Source organism: Prionailurus viverrinus, chromosome B4 (assembly GCF_022837055.1).
Source record: "Prionailurus viverrinus isolate Anna chromosome B4, UM_Priviv_1.0, whole genome shotgun sequence".
In the NCBI taxonomy this organism is placed as follows: Eukaryota; Metazoa; Chordata; class Mammalia; order Carnivora; family Felidae; genus Prionailurus; species Prionailurus viverrinus.
In genome coordinates this window covers 32,881,343-32,901,237 of record NC_062567.1, presented here as the reverse complement: position 1 = coordinate 32,901,237, position 19,895 = coordinate 32,881,343, and the positions used below count along the sequence as shown (strand labels likewise).

The window sequence follows — 19,895 nt, the reverse complement described above, 5'->3', positions numbered from 1 at the left end:
CTCAAGCTTGGGATCTTGTTAAAATTCAGATTCTAATTCATTTGGACCAGGGTGGGACCTGAGATTCCACATCTAAGAAATGCCTAGGTGAGGCCCATGGACCATGCCGAGTAGCAAAGGGTTCTCAGGGGTTCTCCGTCTGATTGCTTGTAGCTCCTTGGCCCCATCCTCCAATCCTGGTTCTCTCAGCACAGGCTGGCAAAGGAGGCAGGGGTTTCCTGCTGGGGCCCAGCCCCTCTCTCTGGTGTCTCTGTCTCTGGGACTGGGACAGTGAGTCCCATGATGATTAGGAGCAGGTCTGGCATCCAGAGCCAGGAAGCTGTAGGACTTGGAGATAGATCTTTCTGGCAGGACCTCCCTGCTCTCTTCTGTCCTTCATTCTCTATCCTGGGTGGGACTTCCCTCTCAGACAGTGTAAATTTATTCCAGCAGCCGGCCAGCGCCTGCTGCAGCAGCTGCTCTCCTAATGTAGGTCACCCCCTTTCTTGATGAGGCTAGATACTTCTGGGGGTAGGAAGGGGTTCTCTGGTTGGAGGTGTGCTTGTGGGCAAAAGGCCAAGGAGCCAGGAAGTGCTGGGTTCTAGCCCCAAATCTGCCTAAAGGTCACTTCCATGGTGCCCACGGAGGCAGGGCCAGCTCCCTAGGGAGCACAGGTGAAGCCCCCATCCCCCACCCATGGGCCTGGGGGATTTTGTTTTCATCACGTATCTCCAGAGATACTAGGGTCAACAGTGCCCTGCCACCTCGAAAGATGATGTCTATGGGTCTGCATTGTGGCAACTTGCCTGACTTGCCTTGTATAGGTGACATTGTCTAAGTCTGGGGATGGGGCATCAGGACCTACTCCAGGCCACTGTCTCCACTGATGGGTGCTTGCTGGTCAACTCCTCGGCTCACCATGGGGGTGACACTGAGGTCAGGGAGGGGTAAGTGGGGTGGAAAAGGAGAACCTGCTTGAAAGAGGGGAGGAGGTTCAGGTGGACATAGGGCCTGGGCTTGGGTGAGAGGGATTCTCTGCCACCTGTCTCCTTGCAGAAAGCTGGAAAGAGCAGAGCGGAGGCCTGGATTGGGTCTCCAGCACCCTTGTGGGTCTGGGTATAGAAAAAGTCCTGTGGTAGAGGTTGCCCTTCAGGGTTTTCCTTAGACCTCCCTTCTAGGCTGTAGGTGCCCCTGTACATCTGTCCGCTGGGGGCTTCTGGGACCTGCCAGGCATCTCACTGTGCTGACTGTTGGCATCTGAAGAGGAGGGCTGGAGGGCTGCTGGCAGGGCATGTGTGTGTGCACGCGTGTGCGTGTGTGTGTGTGTGTGTGTGAGCACGTGCCTAACTGCACAGCTCTCTGTGGGTGTGTGTTTGCACCAGGTGCTATGTTGGAAGCTCCACACACGTGTCTGGGAGCCTATGTGCACCCTGCCCTGACATATGTGTCTTCCCTTAAGACCCCACAGTTGCCAGGGAGTGGATGAGCAGCCAGACTCAGAAGCCCATGACCTATCTCTGATCTAGTGTGTGACCCTGAGCAAGTTGGTCCTCATCTCTGTGCCTTGGATGGCCACCAAGCTGCCTAATATTGTGTGGGTGCTGTGAGCTCTGGATGTGAGGGTTCTTGCTGGAGAAACAGATCGTTCTGAGGGTCAGGGCCTGAGGGACACAGAGAGGCTGGACACTGTCATCTGCAATGGAAGTCTGTGAAGCCTGTGTGTGTGGGGTGTCTGGCCATGAGCATCATGTGATGGCCCATCTGCTCAGGAATAGAGAAGTAAACACATGCGTGAGGTTGGTGGGACCAGGAAGGAGACATTACCTAGAGCTGTTGCAAGCTGCTCTCCCCTACCCACAGAAGAAGGGAACTGGTGTTTCCTCACATCTATCATGGGCTCAAGTCCAAGCTGGGCACATTCGCCTGAATTCTCTCCTAAGGTAATGTGTACTAAATATAGTAAATGCTAACTCTCCTCCCTTAATTAAATGGATCCACACAGAGATTCCGCCCATGAAGTATTACGATCACCACTTTTAGAGATAAGATAATTGGAGCTCAGAGAGTGTACGGGTTTGTTTAAGGTTGCACAGCTAGGGAGTGATGGACCAGAAGGAAACTAGGAGTTCTGCCTGCCTGGGCTTCTGAACTAGGAGCCTATGGGGGCCTGGCCCTGAGAGAACAGCTGGAGAAGATACCTGAGCTGCTCTAGGCTTCTTCACACCTCAGCCAAGAGGCAGTGTGGGGAATCTGGCTGTTCCCCACGCCCCATGTCAGGGGCCAGTTTTTGTGGCTGTCTCTGCCAGCTTCTGGGAGGCCTGTACAACCTGGAATCCCCCCCCACCCCGGTGGAGCGGTGGGGGGAAGGCAAAGCCAAGACCCCCACACACCAGGCTGCTCTTGCTGGTAGTACAGCTGAAGTTCTCGCAGGGGTCGCTGTGTTTTATGTGGGTTTTGTCACCAGAGGCAGCTGGATTCAAGAGTGGGAGCTGGGGAGGCAGTGAGAGACACCAGGAGCTGCAGCAGGACCTGAAATGCCTGAGGGAAACCCGCTTCACTGGGTGCAGAGACTTCAGAGCTGAACGCATTAGCTTCCCAGCAGCCCATTCCACCTCCTCAGCTGCCTGCTTAACTCTGCCCCTGGCTCCGGAGGATGGGGGCAGGGGAGGGGGCGAGGAGAGGGAAGGCTGCAGCAGGAAACCAGAGGAGCCAGCCAGAAGCAGTGGGCTGAGAGGACGGTGCCCTTTGGGAGCCAGAGGGGCTGGGCTGTGGGCAGGGTCTTCCCTTCCCCTGTCCCCTTCCCCACCTTGTCCCATCCTGCTGCAGGGCAGCCCACCACAGTCTCCTCTCCCATTCCTCTGCTGGGGCTGGGAGAGTGGAGGCTCTGGCCTCTGTCTAAGGGCCTTAGCCATATCTGGAAGGAAATGAGGACCAGAGGAGGGCCCGTATCCCTCTTATTAGCCATAGAGTTGGGGCAGGGCAGGTCCTGAGACCCTAGACAGGGTGAGTACCCCTCTTTCATCATCTGCGAGAGAAATCTGCCTTCTTGCAGCCCCAGGGCCACTCCTAGCCCTCCCTGTGCTCCAAAATCTCCTCTTCTCCTTCCTGCCCCTGTCTCCTGCATAGACAGCTGCTGCATGAACTCCCTGAGCTGATGAGTCTTATTATAGCCCAGCGGGCGGAAGACAGAGCACTGCACCTCACCTCTCAGGCAAAGGTGGAGGGGAAGCAGGAGGCCATCCGGCAGCAAGAGCGAGGCCCAGGCTGCACACCTGACTCAGCAGCAGACTCTGCCTCCTCGGGGGCCATGGTAAGAGCAGCACCGGGCCTGGCAACAGTGTCACTATGGCCTCACTCTGCTTACCTGGTAGACAGATCCCTCAATTTCCCCATCTGTGACATGGGGGAAAGCCCACAAAGGAGACCATAAAATGTTCCCAAAACATTTTAGAGATCAACACACCAGAGAGACAACAAGAGAGACAGGGGAGAGGATGCAGAAGAGTCCCACACACGGAGCCCAGTGCTATGCCAAAGGCCGGAGCCTGCCCTCCTTGCCTCCCCAGTCACCCAGGGAAGTGGAAGGATTCCTGGCTTCCCTGCCCCTCGTACCCACCCCACCCCCACCCCCCAGGGAACCATAGCTGAGCTGAGAAGAACAGGAGAGGGGACGACAAGGAGTGTAAAGAGACACCTGGCCCTCTCCCTAACCCCTGGGCTGGAATGGGGCCTCGAGTGCCTGCTCACCACTCTCTTTCTCTCTCTCTCTCAGGACTGACAGCACACACCGAGAGGCTCCTCTCTCCCCAGAGGTTCAGGGCCTTGAGAGCTGTGGCATTCACCATGCTGGCCCGGGGCAGTGGCCCCGAGCAAAGGACCGGGCTTGCCGTGCTGTGGAGGCAGATTTACTGTGAGTACCATGGGGTGGGGGCAAGCGGCAGGGGCTAGCCTGGCGTGCAGGGATGCATGCCAGGCTGCAGGGGGCTCTGGCGGCCAGAGGTTGCCCTCTAAAATCTTGCCCATGCTACGCATCTGTGGCAAAGGAAGAGTGGACGCTGAGAGCTTTAGTGGTTACATTGGGAGCTGGAGGCCATGATGGGTGGACCTGTTTTCCTAGGTGAGTCTGTTCCTGTGCCCAGAAGTCCAGTTTAGGAGAGTCCTTTTGTTCTAATGGCGAGTCTCCCTCTTTTCTTCCATTGGCTGGGTGAGCCTGGAGACTTCTCTTCTGCCTCAGACTTCCCAGCTCTGAAATGGAGGGAGCTAGAGAGCTCCTGGGTCGTGGTGTTGGAAGGACCTTACAGGTTGGGTCCCACCCCTCCTTCTGAGGAGACTGAGGCGTCCATTTCCCATAAGAAAGGCTTTAAGTTGTCAGGTTGAAAGAAGCCCTGAGAATTCTCGTCACATGAGGGAGAGGGCTGAGGTCTGTAAGGACCAGTTTGCCCAAGGCTGTGTGGTTAAGAGGTAAGACATAGTCCTAAAAGACATTATTCTGCCTGACTTCTCCCCTCGTAAGGTCAGTCCTGTGATGTGGTTGCCCCACTACATAAGCAGCCTGAATTATTCATCATGTGAGAATGGCTGATCCCCGAGCTGCTCAGATCCCCTTTCAACCTCATTCTGGAATCATTCAACACCTTGCAATACAGGATTATGTTTTCTTGTCACCAGAGCTTTTATGTCACCCTGAATTTCTCAGGGGTGGGGAGAATAATGGCTTCTGGTTATGTTGATCCTTTTGAGAGGGAAGCTGGATGGATTGAATTTTTTCCTGTGGAAAGTAAAGTCTGAAGAATGTTGATTTTCAAATGGCATAGTGGGGGGAGTGTGGGGGCAGGCTGACCTGGCAGCAGATGGACTCAGAGGGGTAAGAGGGTGACAGGTAGCAGCAGGTGTCCACATGTGGCCAGGGAGGGTTACCAGTTGGCTCCCATGGCCATGACTGTGCTCATTTCCCCCTGAGAATGAAGAGGCTCAGGTGTCAGCCTTGCAGTCTGCTTCTCAGCTGTCAGTGACCCTGCAGGTATGTGTGTGTGTGTGTGTGTGTGTGTGTGTGTGTGTGGAGGGGTGGGCAGTCCCCTACTGTTCCTTCAAGCTCTGCTCTTAAGGACACCAGACAGTCGGACATCTACCAGACACAGATTCATTCAGGCACTCAAGTCAGGGTGGCTGCTGCCTGTCTGGGTGGGGCCACCTGGGCCACGAACTGGGTCTGAACTTCTCTGCCACTTCCCTGGCTAGGGTCTTTCCTCTGGGCTTCTCTTTCCAAAAGAAAATGGCCACACTACTTCTTCCTTCCCTTCTGCACCCCTACACCTGGAGCTGCACTAGCCTAAGACATGCCATGAATGGAAGAGAGAGAGCACAAAAGGGCACTCCCACCCCTGGCCCTCTACAGCCTCCCACGTGCTGTCAGATATGCATGAATCCCACATCCAAGATGGGGCCAGTAATTTGCCAGACCGGGTGCTGACTTAGTGAAGTTGAACTATTTTGAGCTCATCCCAGGGATGAGAAAGAGAAAACTCTTTCACAGTGAGCAAGCTTCTCTGATACTCAGGAAGACACTTAACTTTCGCAGTCACTCTGAAAAAGGGCTGCTGGGCAATAGGATGAACTGCTCTGTTGTGATTGTTCTTTTAGGCCCCTCTCCCACCCCCCAGCCCTTCCCCAGACTAGGCTCTGAGCTTACTCAGAGGGGTCCTGGGCAAAATATGGGACCACTAATGGAATGCTGTTAATGGGTCCATTCTGCAGCCCTTAGGAACAGGAACCCAGCCTAAGTTCATGGCAGGTTTTAGAATGAGAATAAATAGGAAACTTCTGGACCTATGGTGTGAAGTGGCTTGTGCCCAAGTCTTCCTCAGCAGGGAAGTGGAATTGTGCATCTTATCCTCATCATTTCCACAGTGGTCTCTGGAGTGGGACTGTAGATGGGCTCAAGCTTCTGGTCTTCATGCTTCCATGCATGGCATGTCTTAGCCTAGTACAGCTCCAAGTTGGGGTGGGGGTACAGAGGAGAAGGAAGCAGTAGTGTGGCCATTTTCTTTTGGAAAGAGAATCCTTCTCTGTGACACTGGGAGAGGAACAAGGGAGGAGGCTTCTTTGACTACTAGATCCTTTATTTTGTCAACATCTATGGTGTCAGTGGGCCCAAACTCCCAAGAAGATCAACCATGGGAGGCCCTGCAAGCTGGGACATTTTTGTGGAACAACATTGCTTGTCTTCTGGACTCAGGTCTGCCATTCTGCAGGACTGTACTCCACTAAAGGGATTCTTTTGCCAGATATGCTGGGAGGCAAGAAGCCCTACTGACACTGTGTGATGTCCAATAAAATAGACCTGCTTTGGGTTTGTTAATTATCTTTTTATGTGGTCAGTAAAGGTTTGTGTATTGACTGTGGCTTGGGCCAAAACAGATAAAGTCAAGAGGCCATTATGATACAAATTAGAAAGGAGGGCATAGAAGCAGGAGGTGATAACCCCCAGCCTGTTGCTTTCTTTCCACCTCTTTGTTCTCTTCCCCTCCAGGGATCACCTGCTGGATCACCCTGTATGCTGTGGAGGCCCTCCCTGCCTGCCCCTTCTCCTGTAAGTGTGACAGCCGCAGCCTGGAGGTGGACTGCAGTGGCTTAGGCCTCACCATGGTGCCCCCGGACTTGCCCGCTGCCACCCGAACCCTCTTACTCTTGAACAATAAGCTGAGTGCCCTGCCTAGCTGGGCATTCGCCAATCTGTCCAGCCTGCAACGGCTGGACCTATCCAACAACTTCCTGGACCAGCTGCCCCGTTCCATTTTCCGGGACCTGACGAATCTTACAGAGCTGCAGCTGCGCAATAACAGCATCAGGACCCTGGACAGGGACCTGCTGCAGCACTCGCCCCTGCTTCGCCACCTGGACCTGTCCATCAACGGCCTGGCCCAGCTGCCCCCTGGCCTTTTCGATGGACTCCCGGCTCTGCGCTCCCTATCACTTCGCTCCAACCGTCTGCAGAACCTGGACCGGCTGACATTTGAACCCCTCGCAAGCCTGCAGCTGCTGCAGGTTGGGGACAATCCCTGGGAATGCGACTGTAACCTACGTGATTTCAAGCACTGGATGGAGTGGTTTTCCTACCGAGGTAAGCACAGCTAGTCCTGCCTGGGTGTGAGGAATTGGGAGGGTCACCCCCTGGCCCAACACACTTCCTGGAGGCTGAGCGCTGACTCAGGGCTGAGGTCCAGGGAGAAGGGGGTGGTCCTACCTCTCTACCAGCAGGGCTGGCTGGAAGAGTCTCAGCCTCGGTTCCAAATCATCAGCAGGGCTGAGAGGCCCGTGCTGCTTTCCCTCCTGTTCTACTGATACGCTTTCTTCCCTGTGTACCCCTCCCAGCTCCCAGCCTCCTTCCTGTTCTTTTTCTTTTAGACTGACTCACTGTAACTTGATCTCACTTCTGTAGGTTTCATGAGGCAACTTAAAGACTCAGTATAATTTTTCTCTGCATCCCACCAGGTATGCCTCTGGGCTTCCCCGGCATGATAGGAGGAAGAAAAAACACCCTTGCTCTTCTGAATAATACAATACCTTCTTAAATATCTACAGTTTCAGGAGTGTGGAATGTAATTTAAATCCACAGATAAAACCAAATTTTCACTTTGATGATGATCTCAACTCTCTGTCTCAAGAAGTTTTATATTCAAAGCTTTAATAAGCCAACTGTCTTTAGGTTTTTTTAATGTTTATTTATCTCTGAGAGAGAGAGAGAGAGAGAGAGAGAGTGCAGGTGGGGGAGGAGCCAGTGGGAGAAGGAGACACAGAATCTGAAGCAGGCTCCAGACTCTGAGCAGTCAGCACAGAACCCAATGCGGGGCTCAAACTCACAAACTGTGAGATCATGACCTGAGCAGAAATCAGATGCTCAACTGACTGGGCCACCCAGGTGCCCCCACCTATCTTTAGTTTTACTCTTTTCCCTTCCCCTTTTTGTTAACCTGGGAAAGTTCTAGAATGACTATAAAATGGAATGGAAAAGGAGGGCAAAGAAGTGAGCATAATGGTTAAAAGTGCCAGATCTGGGTTTGATGTGTGGCCCTGTCACTCACTTACTAGCTGTGGGATCCTGAGAAACCTCTTTGTGGTAGTGTTCTCATCTGTAAAATGGGGCAAATAACACCTACCTCATAGAATCATTGTGAGGATTAAATAGTAATGCACAAAAAGTGTCTTGACAAGTACTTAGCATAAAGTAAGTCCTCCATGAAACCTATTCACTTATTTGTTCATTTGTTAGTAATATCCATAATAGCAAATGGACTTAATAAGACATAATTTGTGCCCAGCACAAAGTAGACGCTCCATGAATATTTGCTGAATGAGTGAATCAATATGAAGAGTGTTAATGCTTTTCCTCAGTCTTACTCCTTTTGTTTCATATCCAGCCACCATCTCAATTATTTGGGTGATATTCTCATGTGTTAGTTAATTAAATTTTACAAACTGTAAAGTGCCATAAAATATTAGTCACTATGATAATTTCTCCCATTTTTGTGAGTTGGGAAATAATTAATATAGTTTCCAGTTTACAAATATTTTTTCATGTACATTATCTGTTTAATCCCTATAGCAGTTAAGTGAGTTAGCTGTTCTTATTTTATGGCCAAGAAAACAAGACTCAAATGCAATTAAATTAAATAATTTGTGCAAGATGATTCAACCTCAGGTTTTGGAGCAGGAAGGTGAGGTTGTCCCCATCTCAGCACCCAGTTCGTGCCTGTACAAAGGTGGCTCTTAGACACATTTCACTGGATGTAAGACCTGCCATAGGTCACCCAGGCAGTCAGTGGCATAGGGGAACTAGAGACCAGGTGTCTTCAGACCCATGTGTTATCCCAAGGGAATGTCCTTGTCCTTTCATATAGTCATCAGGAACTAAATTCTCAGCACAAAAAGGCATGGAATGGGAATATATATTTTTGGAAATTTCAATAGTATAGTTGTTTTCAACCTTGCATTTCTTTAAAAAAAAATCCCAGGGTGTTTTCATCAGCATCCCAGGAGAAGCATATCTGTTGTATGAGAAGGCTTGCAGCAGCTGTGCTGGGAGATGGACCTGGGAGTGATGGACTGGCAGGAGCACATTTAGCAGGAGCCATTTAGAAGGGGGGGGGGTGTCCCTTGCCTGGAAGTGGATAGAATGCCAAAATCTGACTTTGACATCCTAGGGGATTCTCCTCAGCTACTTTCTCTCTTACCCCACCCATGTTCTTCATCTACATGCCCTCAGGACTTCACCATTGTGTGGCTATCACTATTGTTGTGATTAGCCCATGCACCTATTGCTGCCCACACCCCCTCATTAGCACTGGCCCTCTCTCCTTTGCCCTCATGGGTTTTCAGGATTTCCTTTCAAGATGCTGCTTCACTCAGAGATGCTGTGGTTGGGGTGCTAATGGGTTATAGTTGCTCTTAAAAAGGAAAAGGAAAACATTATCACCCGACCTTTTTTCTCCAAATAGGTGGTCTTGGGCAACCAAAAGGTTCTGCATGGAAGCGTGGTCACTGTGACAGTGGCTTTAACTTGTCCTGTTTGTGAGAGGGAGGAGCTCTGGAGTAATTAGATACTGTGGAGAACAGTGCCCTGGGTTTACAGATAGTGAACGGGCAGATTCAGGGGCAAGGAGAAGAGAAGAATTATAGCCTGGGCAGGGTTCTTGGCTCTATCTTTGCATTGTCAACTCTTCCCTGAGTACCTCCATATATAAGCATTGCCTTACTCTTGTGCATCAGTTTGACACTGGAGGGAGCAGGCTTGACTGAAATGGTTGTGTGCTGCTCTAAAATGGGAATAATGGTAATATCCATTTCATATGGCTTCTGTGTAGATGAAATGACATGATATATGTACCTCACCTATCATGATCCTTGGCTTAATAAATGCTAGTTTTTCTTCTCTCTTCCTCTCCTATTGATGTGATTTCAGGACTGACTGCATTCCTGATAGAAACTAGACCTTCTGGGCTTTCTGGGGATGGGGAGAGGGAGTCCAGGTTCTGCACGTCTCGTCATCTCCTCCTTTTTTTCTCCCTGGATGCAGGGGGGCGCCTGGACCAGCTTGCCTGCACCTTACCTAAGGAACTGAGGGGGAAGGACATGCGTGTGGTCCCCATGGAGATGTTCAACTACTGCTCCCAGCTGGAGGATGAGAATAGCTCAGCTGGGCTGGATATTCCTGGGCCACCCTGTACCAAGGCAAGCCCTGAACCTGCTAAACCGAAGCCAGGGGCTGAGCCCGAGCCCGAGCCCAGCACTGCTTGCCCCCAGAAGCAGAGGTATCGGCCGGTGAGCGTGAGGCGGGCCATCGGCACGGTGATCATCGCGGGGGTTGTCTGTGGCATTGTCTGCATCATGATGGTGGTGGCTGCTGCCTATGGCTGCATCTATGCCTCCCTTATGGCCAAGTACCACCGGGAGCTCAAGAAGAGGCAGCCCCTAATGGGGGACCCGGAGGGTGAGCATGAAGACCAGAAGCAGATCTCTTCTGTGGCGTGAGAGCCCAGCCCCACTTGGCCTAGGTAGGATGGGCTGGGAGAGCACGCTGGGGATTGCTTCAGTAAGGGCTTGCCCTTCCCTCCACCATAGCCCCCCCCCCCTCCTCCCCATCCCTCCAGCAAACAAGCCACAGTGCAGCTGTCTCCATGAACTTCCAAGTCTCTGCGGAAGCCACCCTTGTGCTAAAGGCTCCTGCTCATGCTCCTTTCTGAGCCAAGTCTCTGGAACACCTGAGGGATCTCCCTAAGCTTCTGGCCATAGGGAAGAAAGGATATGTGTGCAAGTGGAGGCTTCTGGACTCAGTGTTCCCCTGTTGCCCTTCCTGCCCTGTCTGTAGACTGGGTGACTCTCCCTACCTCCTGCTCATAGCACCTCATCTGCATTAGGGGTGGGGAGGAAGTGATAGGGGGGCCAAGGGTCAACTTCTGTGACCCTCTTCTAAGCCAGGAATATATTTTCAGCTGCCCTTAGTGTCGGAGTTGGGTCCGGCTTTCAACTGCTAGTACTAATGTACAATCACACCAGCCATGGCATCTGGACCCAGCTCTAAGAAACATGATTATAACACACCCCCTCTGCTGAAGCCATTAGGTCTCTCTATCTGCTATAGGCCACACCGACTGCATTGCTCCTGGATTCACTTATCCACTCTCACACACACTCAGCATCACCAGCGCAATTATATCTATTGGAAATCTCTCTCTTTCTTGGTCTCTGTCTTGTCTGTCTCTCTCTCCCTCTTTCTCTCTCTCTCTCACACACATACACACACAGAATCACATGGACACAGGTCATGAGAACTTGGGCAGTAGAGACATGTTTCCCCTTGGATCTCTAGCCCTCAGGCCACAGAACCTTTTGCTTGCTCACCGCAATCTTCTCAAGTCAACAGGGGGAGAAGCACACACTGACAACACAAGGCTTCCTTTGAGATCCTCTGAAGTGGGCCAAAGTGGTGCTGCTGGATGAGACTGCCTGTCACCATGGTAACCCTCTCACACCTCTCCTGCTGGGTTTTCCAGGGACACCGGCCCAGAGGCCTTGAAGCTACAGCATGTGTGGATGGCAGCCTCCCGGGAGCCCAGGCACATATACCACTGGGCATTTCTTCAGCGCTAAGGACATCATCACTGCCAGGCCCCATGGGGACACCCACCAGTTCCACTCCTATAGCCTGCAGCCCAAGAACCATTGCTCTGTACCCCTCACCCCTCCATCTTAAGCAGCTCTAGTCCTGGGACCTTGGGGCGGGGATTGGGTCATGATTGGTGGCATCTTGGGAAAGCAGGTGGCCCTCACCAAAGCTCACTGCCTGCCAGCATATTCCAAGCAGACCCCAGGGGCAGAGAGAGGGCTGCCACATTCTGCTCAGAAGCCTCAGTTGTGGGGTCCCTTTCCCAGGGTTTTACGTGCTCAGTCTGGCTTTCTGGAGGTTTTAATTGCACCTGGACTGGGCTCCAAACCAGAGCATGGGCCAGGGGGCCTGCTTGTTACTAGCAGCCTACACAAAAGGGGCGGCAGGTGAGAAGATGGCTGTATGGGGTTTGGGGGTCACTAGTACCCTCTTGTAGGTCTGTGCCCTCCTGCAAGTCTGATCTCAGATGAGTACTAGGTCTCCCTCTGCTGGACACAAGTTTTCCAAGGCTTTTGGAGGGTCGGGAGGCATCAGGCTGGTTTCTGGCTCCAAGACAGGAGTCTTGGTGGTGGCCTGGGAAGAGGCCACTGGAACACTGAGGTCAAGGGTCTGAAGAGGAACAGGGAAGGACAGGGCATGTCCACCTTGCCTTGCACCCCTCGATCCTTCCACCTCATAGAGGACCATGGTAGGTGAAGGATGTTGTGGGGGAAGGCAGGGAATGCTGCTTAGCAGGCTGCTAAACATGTCTCCTGAGGCTGGGGGCACAGTCTTCCTTCTTTCCAGCTAATACCAGATCTAGGCATTTTCTAAGGGAAAGAGAGGGGAGGGGTGGGTGTTGTCAATGGTGGTACCTTCAGCCAGAGACAGAAGATTTTTAAAGGCAAAATTATATTTCTGGTTTGTTGTTTCAGAAGAACAATAAAGACTGTATTTTCCTACGTACCTCCTGGTTTCCTTGGGTGGGGAGGGCATGTAGGTGCTGGGAGAGTGGCTTCCTGTGCCCTGACCTCCCCAGGCAGCTGCAAAAATTGCTTCAAGATGTCACCCCAGTGTCCAGACCTCCATAAGACAGACAGGAAACTCCTGCCTGAGGGAATGCCTTGGGGCACTGCCAGGAGAGATGTGGAGGGTCCTGAGTCCTGGGTTAGAATGGGTTCTGTAGCCGAGTGTGACAAGTCACCCATGTGCTGGCTTCACAGTATGGGTACGTGAGCCTCAGATTGGGTCTCCATGTAGCACCGGGCAGTGAAGGTCAGCTGGAGACCTGTCACTGCTCCGAGCCCTTTGTGTGCTCATCTACTGTGACAGTCAAGGACAGATGAGTGGATGTGGTAGGAAGGCATGCATTTGCCCAGAGGACACCACTGTGTGATGGGAGGTGGGGGCAGGGCTCTCCAAGAGCTATTGGTTAGGTTTTATCAGCTTTGGTGAGATTGGGGGTGTTGCTAACGTGAAAGAGGAATCCCTTTTAAACTATTATCCTCTTGCACCTTCAAGACTGACTTTAGGGACAGGCAGATGACACTCTGAGCTTACAAATATGATCTTCCACAGGACTGAGCAGGTTCAGTGGTGGGACAGGACCAGAATTATAAACTGGAGGCTGGGGCTGGGAGACCGGGAGGGGAGATGAGCCAGAGGGCCAGATCTCTGGGGTTGTTCATCCATCCCAAGCTGGAGTGACTCATCTTCCGGCCTGGACCGGCCTCTGGCTAATTGGGCCTGGGCTCTATGGTTCATTAGTCATCAGAGACCAAGACAGAATTTTCTTCTTCCTAGGAGCTTTCCTTTGGATGATATCCCAGTGAGCCAGGAGCAAGCCCTAGGGAGAAGTGAGCCATCCAGGCCCCTTCCTGGCATTCAGCTGGACTCCCAGCAGAGCCGGGCTGTTTGCTTTTCAGAGGCAGTGATAATTGTGGGGTGCTGCCTCCTGAAGCCTAACAGGTGTATCAGACCCAAGAGACAGTACTCCCCAAGCCCTGCTGCAGAAGCAGAGACCAAGGTCCCTCAGCAGCCTGGCACAGGCCTGGGGAATGCATAGGTGTGTCATGCACGTCACTGCTGTGCATGTACACACACAGGTCTGACAGCTAGGCCTATTTGCATGTAGGCAGAGTAAGTGGAGGAGCCCTCGTGCGGCTCCAGACAGCAGGCTCGTCGCTAAAGGCCTCTAGGCAGGGGCATGTGTGTACTACAGGACACGTGCTAGAGAAACACACTTGCAATTTATGGTGCCACCATCATTATGCTGGGCAATATTCTCCAAGTAGGTCTGGAGGGCATGGGAAATCGAAACTGGATCCTGATCAAAAAGATTCCTAGAACTTCTGCATAAACAGTTGATAAACCACCTGCTTAAGATCAAAATGATCCCTCTTTATTCATCTGCCCTTCTGTGTGAACCCGTGTCATTATGCATACATCTGGCATGTAGCCGGTCCCCGTAGCTGGTCTGAGTACCTGTCTCCTACCTTCTTCCTTTGCTCAGTGTGCAAAATCACACATGCAGCCCGCCCGGCAGCCACCTTGCTCACCTGGTCCTGCAGCTCACATGCACATGGTGCCACTTATTTCCAAGGGATGAAACTGTCAGGATAGCAAATAAGCTGCCTACTCTGCTTTCAACTATTGGCCTCCTCTGGCCCCAGTATCAGGGAGGTTGAGCCATTTGCCATGGAAGGGAAATTGCAAAAGGAGACACTCCCCAAAAAGTTGAAGTATAAGGTCTCCAGTGCTTCACTCTTTTCCTATCAATCCATGCATCCCAGAGCATCAGAGCCATTGTCTGCAGTGAGTTAAACCGGAGGCACCAGGACACAGTTTCTATGGCAACCCCTGGAGGCTCTGATTCAGCTCTGAGTTAAAAATGATACCAAATGATTGGAGAGTGCAGGAGAATGCAGCCGGCAGCCTGACCCCTGTCCCCTGTGGTTTCTAGACTCTCAAGTCTAGCAGGAGCTAGAAGGTCCATATCACAGGGAGCAGGACAGGCACAGATTTCAGCTGGGACCACAGAATAGTCTTTAGGGAGACAAGTTCAGGTCCAGTTTTGGCCTAGAAATGGGTCTGGAGTTAGCACACTGTGGCCTGAGTTTAAAAAGGTGGCTGAGATGGCCCCTTCCAAATGCTGTAGCGGTACATCCTGAAGGCCACCACCTGTAGTGGTGCTGGTGTTTCTTCAGGCAGTAAGACAGGCTTGGACAATCTCTGCCAGACCCTAGCTTGCTCCTCCCACCTCTTTTGCCCTGAATCCAACTTTGAGGGACAAGGCGCACCACCCCTGCCTGCCCCTGCCTGCTCTAGCTGCTGGAGCCCTTTCACATGGCTCTGGGCCCCTGGTGAGGCAGGACAGGACCTGTGGTGGCTGATGCTTGACTGCCCACTGGATTGCACAGCTTTGCAGAACACAGCTGGCTCTGAGACATGGAAACCGAAGCGAGGATTTATATTGAGGGCTGAGGGCTTCACCACACAGGCCTGACGGCACTCAGGCAAGGAGGCACCCATGCAAAGGACTCTTTTAGATACCAAGAAACTACCAAGTCAGGGCAGTGTGGGAGGGTCATTGGGTACTCTCATCACATTTGTGGCAAATGGCAACATGGGGTAAGAAGCTGGGGCTTAAAGAGAGGCAACCTGAGTTCAAATTCTAGCTTCATTAATTATTAGCTAGGTGACTTTGGGCAAATAATTTTTCTATGTCTCAGTTTCTTTATCTGTAAAATGAAGCCAAAAGTATCGGCTTCATTGGACCACCCTGAGGGCTGAAGGAGATGCGCCCAGGAAGCAGTTTCCGAGGTGCCTGGCACATATTGAGCATGCGTCCCGGGCTCTTACTTTAGGGTCTCAGTCACAGGCCCAGCTCTCTCCACAGAAGGATGCTAGACCCAAGGTGATGGAAGCGGGAAGTAGCAGAGAGGGGTGGTGAGGAGGTCTGGGTTGCAGTCTCTGTCCTGTGCAACCTGGAGCAGATCTCTTAACCTGTCTGAACTTCATTTTACTTCCTAAACTCTTTTGGATCTAAGATTTTATGGTTTTATAACCAAAATGGCTTGGGAGGACTCCTTTCTCCCTTAGTCCCACATTTCACTTGGGAAAACTTATGGGCTGAGGCTGTGTCACTTGCAGACCATAGGTAGGGTCCTCTTGCTATTACTGTGTGCCATATTCTTGAAATTGACTCACAGCTCCTCGACCATGGTGGTGCAAAGGGCGGCTCCTACCTGCAGCGATAGCTGTCTTCTTGTCCACCGTCACGGCCACAGCAGTGCTTGCTGTTACTACCATTGGCTGGCCTGGACTTTCTGGGGAAACAAAAATTGCTAAGTCAAGTTCTCAGTACCTGAGGAAGAGCCTGTCGTTGGGTAGTGATTGGGTAGGCTGAAAAGACAACATAAATACCAGGTGAGGGCATTCCTTGAATAAGTTGGGGCAAAGGGGGCAGTGTTTGGGGAAGTTGTTGCCATGGTGGCTCTGTTACCATCAACCACTGGTCTTTGCAGAGCGCCTCCTGAGTGTCAGGCACTGCCCCTCCTGTGCGGATCTGAACCTGACAGATAAATACACCACAGCCCCTGCCCACCTGGACAATGCAGTGTTGTCCATGTCACAAGGACACTGTGAGTTTGCTCTGTCTCAGGGCAGCAACTGTCTGCTGGTTGTTGCCTCGCTTGAGCTCAGGGACACTGCTGTGACCCTCTCAGCACATGCTCCACTCAGAAGACTTGCCTTGCGTCAAATGATTCTTTCTAGCAGAAGGACAGGCTGCGTTCCAGGACTCGGCAGTGGCTGATCCTGGGTTGTCCTTCAACAGTCACATGAGTCAGGGTGACACTGACAGCCAGCCCCTCTGGAGGCCGGATGCCAGGGCTGCACCAGGCACAGAAGGCTGGCTAGTGCCTGACACCTCTGAGGCACTCCATAAATCCTGGTCATTGGTGGCCAACCTGCCACCACCACCCCGTTATCAAGCCATGTCTTTCGCTTTGCAGATGGTTGGTGTGCTTCTGGGACACTCTGCTGGGCTCTTGAAGGGCAAGGGGCTTGCCTTGAGCTGCTACCCCCACCTTTTCTAAGAGAATCTGGCCACCACAGGTGCAAAATTCACGTGGCAGTTTCAACTCTACATTAAAACAGAGCTTTCTGGCTCCAAGACATGGGCTAGTATCTGACCTCGGGCTTTTTAATTTTCATCAGTCCAGGGACATGGCTTCGCTTTTCAAAGCATTCTTGTCCACAGGCCAATTTCCATTACTAAAAATTCCAAGAAAGGGGAAAAATTTTATCAAGTGCTATCTTGTTAGAATGTCTTTATATATCAAATGTTGCTCGAAACAAATAGGTCATGAGAAGCTCGTGTGGAAATCGTCTGCTATAGCAGAACTTAAATTAACCACTGTTTTCTCATATCTCTTTTGCTAAGCTCATCTATTGCACCTCGCTATAATCAAATATCGCACAGAAACCCAAAATTACTCTGATACTAGCAACTTACAATATGTAGCGTTGTCCTTGATCCGAGGAATTTGCCATGATAAAACCACAATAAACACAAAAGTCAGCTTCCTCACCTTGCCTCTAGAAATGTCTAGAAGCAGGAGTGATGAGCCTGAGGCACCTGGGCATTGGTGAGACTGCTCTGTGCTGGCAGATTTCTCAGGGACTGGTTGCAAAGGATGGCTCTGTGTGGGCAGAACTCAGCCCACCAGGCCTCAGGCAAAGGGCAACAGAGTCAGCCTGCAGAGGCAGAGCGAAGACTCCACTCACCCTGGAGGGACTCCTCCACCTCCTCGGGGTACCCACTCCCCATTACAATGAAGCTGTTGTTGTCTTTTCCCTTGGGGGAGAATGGAGTGTGCAGAGGTGTCCACGTGTCTCTAAGCATAGGCAGGAGCTAAAGCAGCAAGCGAGGGTGTGAAAAGAGAGCAAGCTCCTGCCTCCCTACTCAACCGTCCCCCCTTCTGGGTTGCCAGCTTCCCTCTCTTCTCCTTGCGGCTTGGTTCCCCACCCACCGCCCTCCTACCTCACCGCCACAAAAAGCAACCCCAGCAGCCTTCAGGCATGGGCCCAGTGACAATGCTGGTAGGAGGGAGCCATCATCATGGACTGGGGGTGGGGGGCCAGAGCTTCACTCTAGAGAACCTCCCCAGGACCTTGCAGGAAGCCCTCCTTGGGGAGCCCTTGATCCTGCTATAGAAGGCGACAGGAAGAAAGAGCTGCCTCTTTCTGGCTCTGGGGGGCAATGTGGGGAGGGGACCATCACCTTGGCTTTGTGAGCCTCCCCTGTAAGCTTTCACTGGGACTCCCTTCCTCTAACCCCTCCTGGCTTATACTTAAGGTGGGTAGAACTTGGGTTTAGCCTGGCTTGTGTGGCTCTCTAGCTGCATGATCCTGGGCAAGTCACAGAACCTCTCTGAGCCTGAAATTTTTCCTGTGCAAGAAGAGAATAACAACATTTACAGAGTTGTGCAGATTAAATGAGTTATATGCTCTATAACATTTTGTAAAGCCTATTAGTGTTGCATTCAGTGAGGGGAACAGGCATGGGATGGAGAGGTGAGCTTAGGCACAAGGTGAAGAAGGAGTCAAAAGGACATAGAGGTGGACCTCCTGGGTCTCCCCAGCTGTCAGCTCAGGGAATTTCTTCATCAGGAAGCTGAGGATGGTTTTGGTGGAAGTGGTGGCTGGAGGGTTTTGGTGAAAGGACATTTCCATTCCAGGTGGACTCAGCTGAGTTCTCTACCTCTCCCTCTTCCCCTCCTCCCCTCCTTCTCTTCCTTCTCTCCTTTCCCCTGCCCCTCTTTCTCATCCTCCTCTCTCTTCCCCTTCTTCTCCTCCTCCTCTCCTTCACCCTCCTTCCCTTTTCCCCCTCCTCCCCCTTCTCTTTCTCCTCCTCCCTCTCTCCCTCCCTCTCCTCCCCCTCCTCCCTCTCTTTCTCTATCTCTTTGCACTCTGACCTGGACATGGATATTTCTAGGCCCTCTTGCTCCACTGTGCTAGGGTCAGTTTCCCCCAAGGTGACCTGGTGGAGAGCTTGCTCTGCTGCAGACTCTTGGACCCCTGGATGAGTCCCTTAACCTCTCTGGGCCATAGAATCCTTTGAGTGTACATTAAGAAAGTGAAGCCTTGCATCCTCCAAAGTCCCTTTCTGTTCTAAACATTTTGCAATTTTCTTGGTGCTCTGTTAAAGTCACTTAACTTTTCTTGGGCTATTTTTCAGAGTGGGGTCTGGGGGTTGAGAGTTGGGTGCCTGCAGCTCTGAAACCTTTCCTGGGCCTTGGACGAGTAGGGATTTTGTAGCTTGGTCCATGGGACCAATCTTAGTTGCCACGCTTCCTACCCCTTGAGCCTCCAGTGGCCTACCAGCCAGGAGGCACCCAATTATTACTGGGAGTTCCTGAGGAGCAGACGGGGAGCCCAATGTTGCCCTTCCTGGGAGACCCCAAGGGAGTGGAGATCAGTCTGCTTTCTCTGGGCAGAAGTGCGATGGGGGCAGTGAACTTGGTAAGTACAGAAGTCCTCTGATGGAATAAGGTCTGTTACTTTCATCTGGGTGGTTTAAGACATTTTCAAAAATAGATGTTTAGAAATAGAAGAATGTTAAAGACAAACTTTTCTAATATCCACCTGTTTGGACTTTGGGCTAGAATCCAGCTCTTCTTGACTTTTGGGTCAAATTTCTTCCTTTGTGCCATGCTGGATTTTTAGGGACCAACTTTGGCTGCTGGAGAGGAGATAAAATGATCTGTCCTATATTCAGAGTAGAAGCCAATTGTGTGATAAGGCATGAGTAAGCTTTCCCAAGTTGCTGACAGGTGTCAGGAGGGAAGGTTGGACCCCGAGGTGTGGACATTCTTTTCCATGTCTGCTCCTGTTTCCCACCAAAAGCCTCAGGAAGAGACATGCCCTGGTCCCAGCTCAGCCCCAGGAGCACAGGGGTGCCAATCACCTGGTGCCTCTGCTGATCGGAGATTGAAGACAAAGCTGCCAGCAGGATGCTCAGCAGCCTGTCGATACCACAGAGGGAAGTGGTCCATGGTGAATATGCTGGCTTCATCCTCAGGAGTCAGGAACTTTCTGCAAGGAGAAAGATTTGGTACCTCCCCCTAAATCTGGGAATATGTTCATCCCTCTTTCTTTTTACACAAGGTCATCTTGGCTGGGCCAAGAAGAGAGATTCATCTCTGCCTTGGTAGAGTTGCAGGTAGAAAACATTAGCCCCTAAACTAGTTTTACCCCACACAATGTTCCC

At 51.8% G+C, this 19,895-nt stretch overlaps 2 protein-coding genes across 2 annotated transcripts in view; one reads left to right on the top strand and one right to left on the bottom strand.

Annotated features, from left to right (window-relative positions):
* The window catches only part of CACNA2D4 (calcium voltage-gated channel auxiliary subunit alpha2delta 4), a 111,624-nt gene that overhangs the window by 26,880 nt on the left and 64,849 nt on the right, over positions 1–19,895 (bottom strand). Inside the window, exons 25-26 of the mRNA XM_047866840.1 lie at positions 19,593–19,720; positions 15,868–15,948 (exon numbers count right to left, since the gene is read on the bottom strand). Of these exons, the coding sequence (XP_047722796.1) occupies positions 15,868–15,948; positions 19,593–19,720 (209 nt within the window). The remainder of the gene's footprint in view (positions 1–15,867; positions 15,949–19,592; positions 19,721–19,895) is intronic.
* LRTM2 (leucine rich repeats and transmembrane domains 2) lies at positions 3,823–12,464 on the top strand. The gene is made up of 4 exons (XM_047866841.1): positions 3,823–3,889; positions 6,509–7,099; positions 10,052–10,529; positions 11,529–12,464. Exons 1-3 carry the CDS (start codon positions 3,823–3,825, stop codon positions 10,504–10,506), a joined length of 1,113 nt encoding a protein of 370 aa, XP_047722797.1. The 3' UTR covers positions 10,507–10,529; positions 11,529–12,464.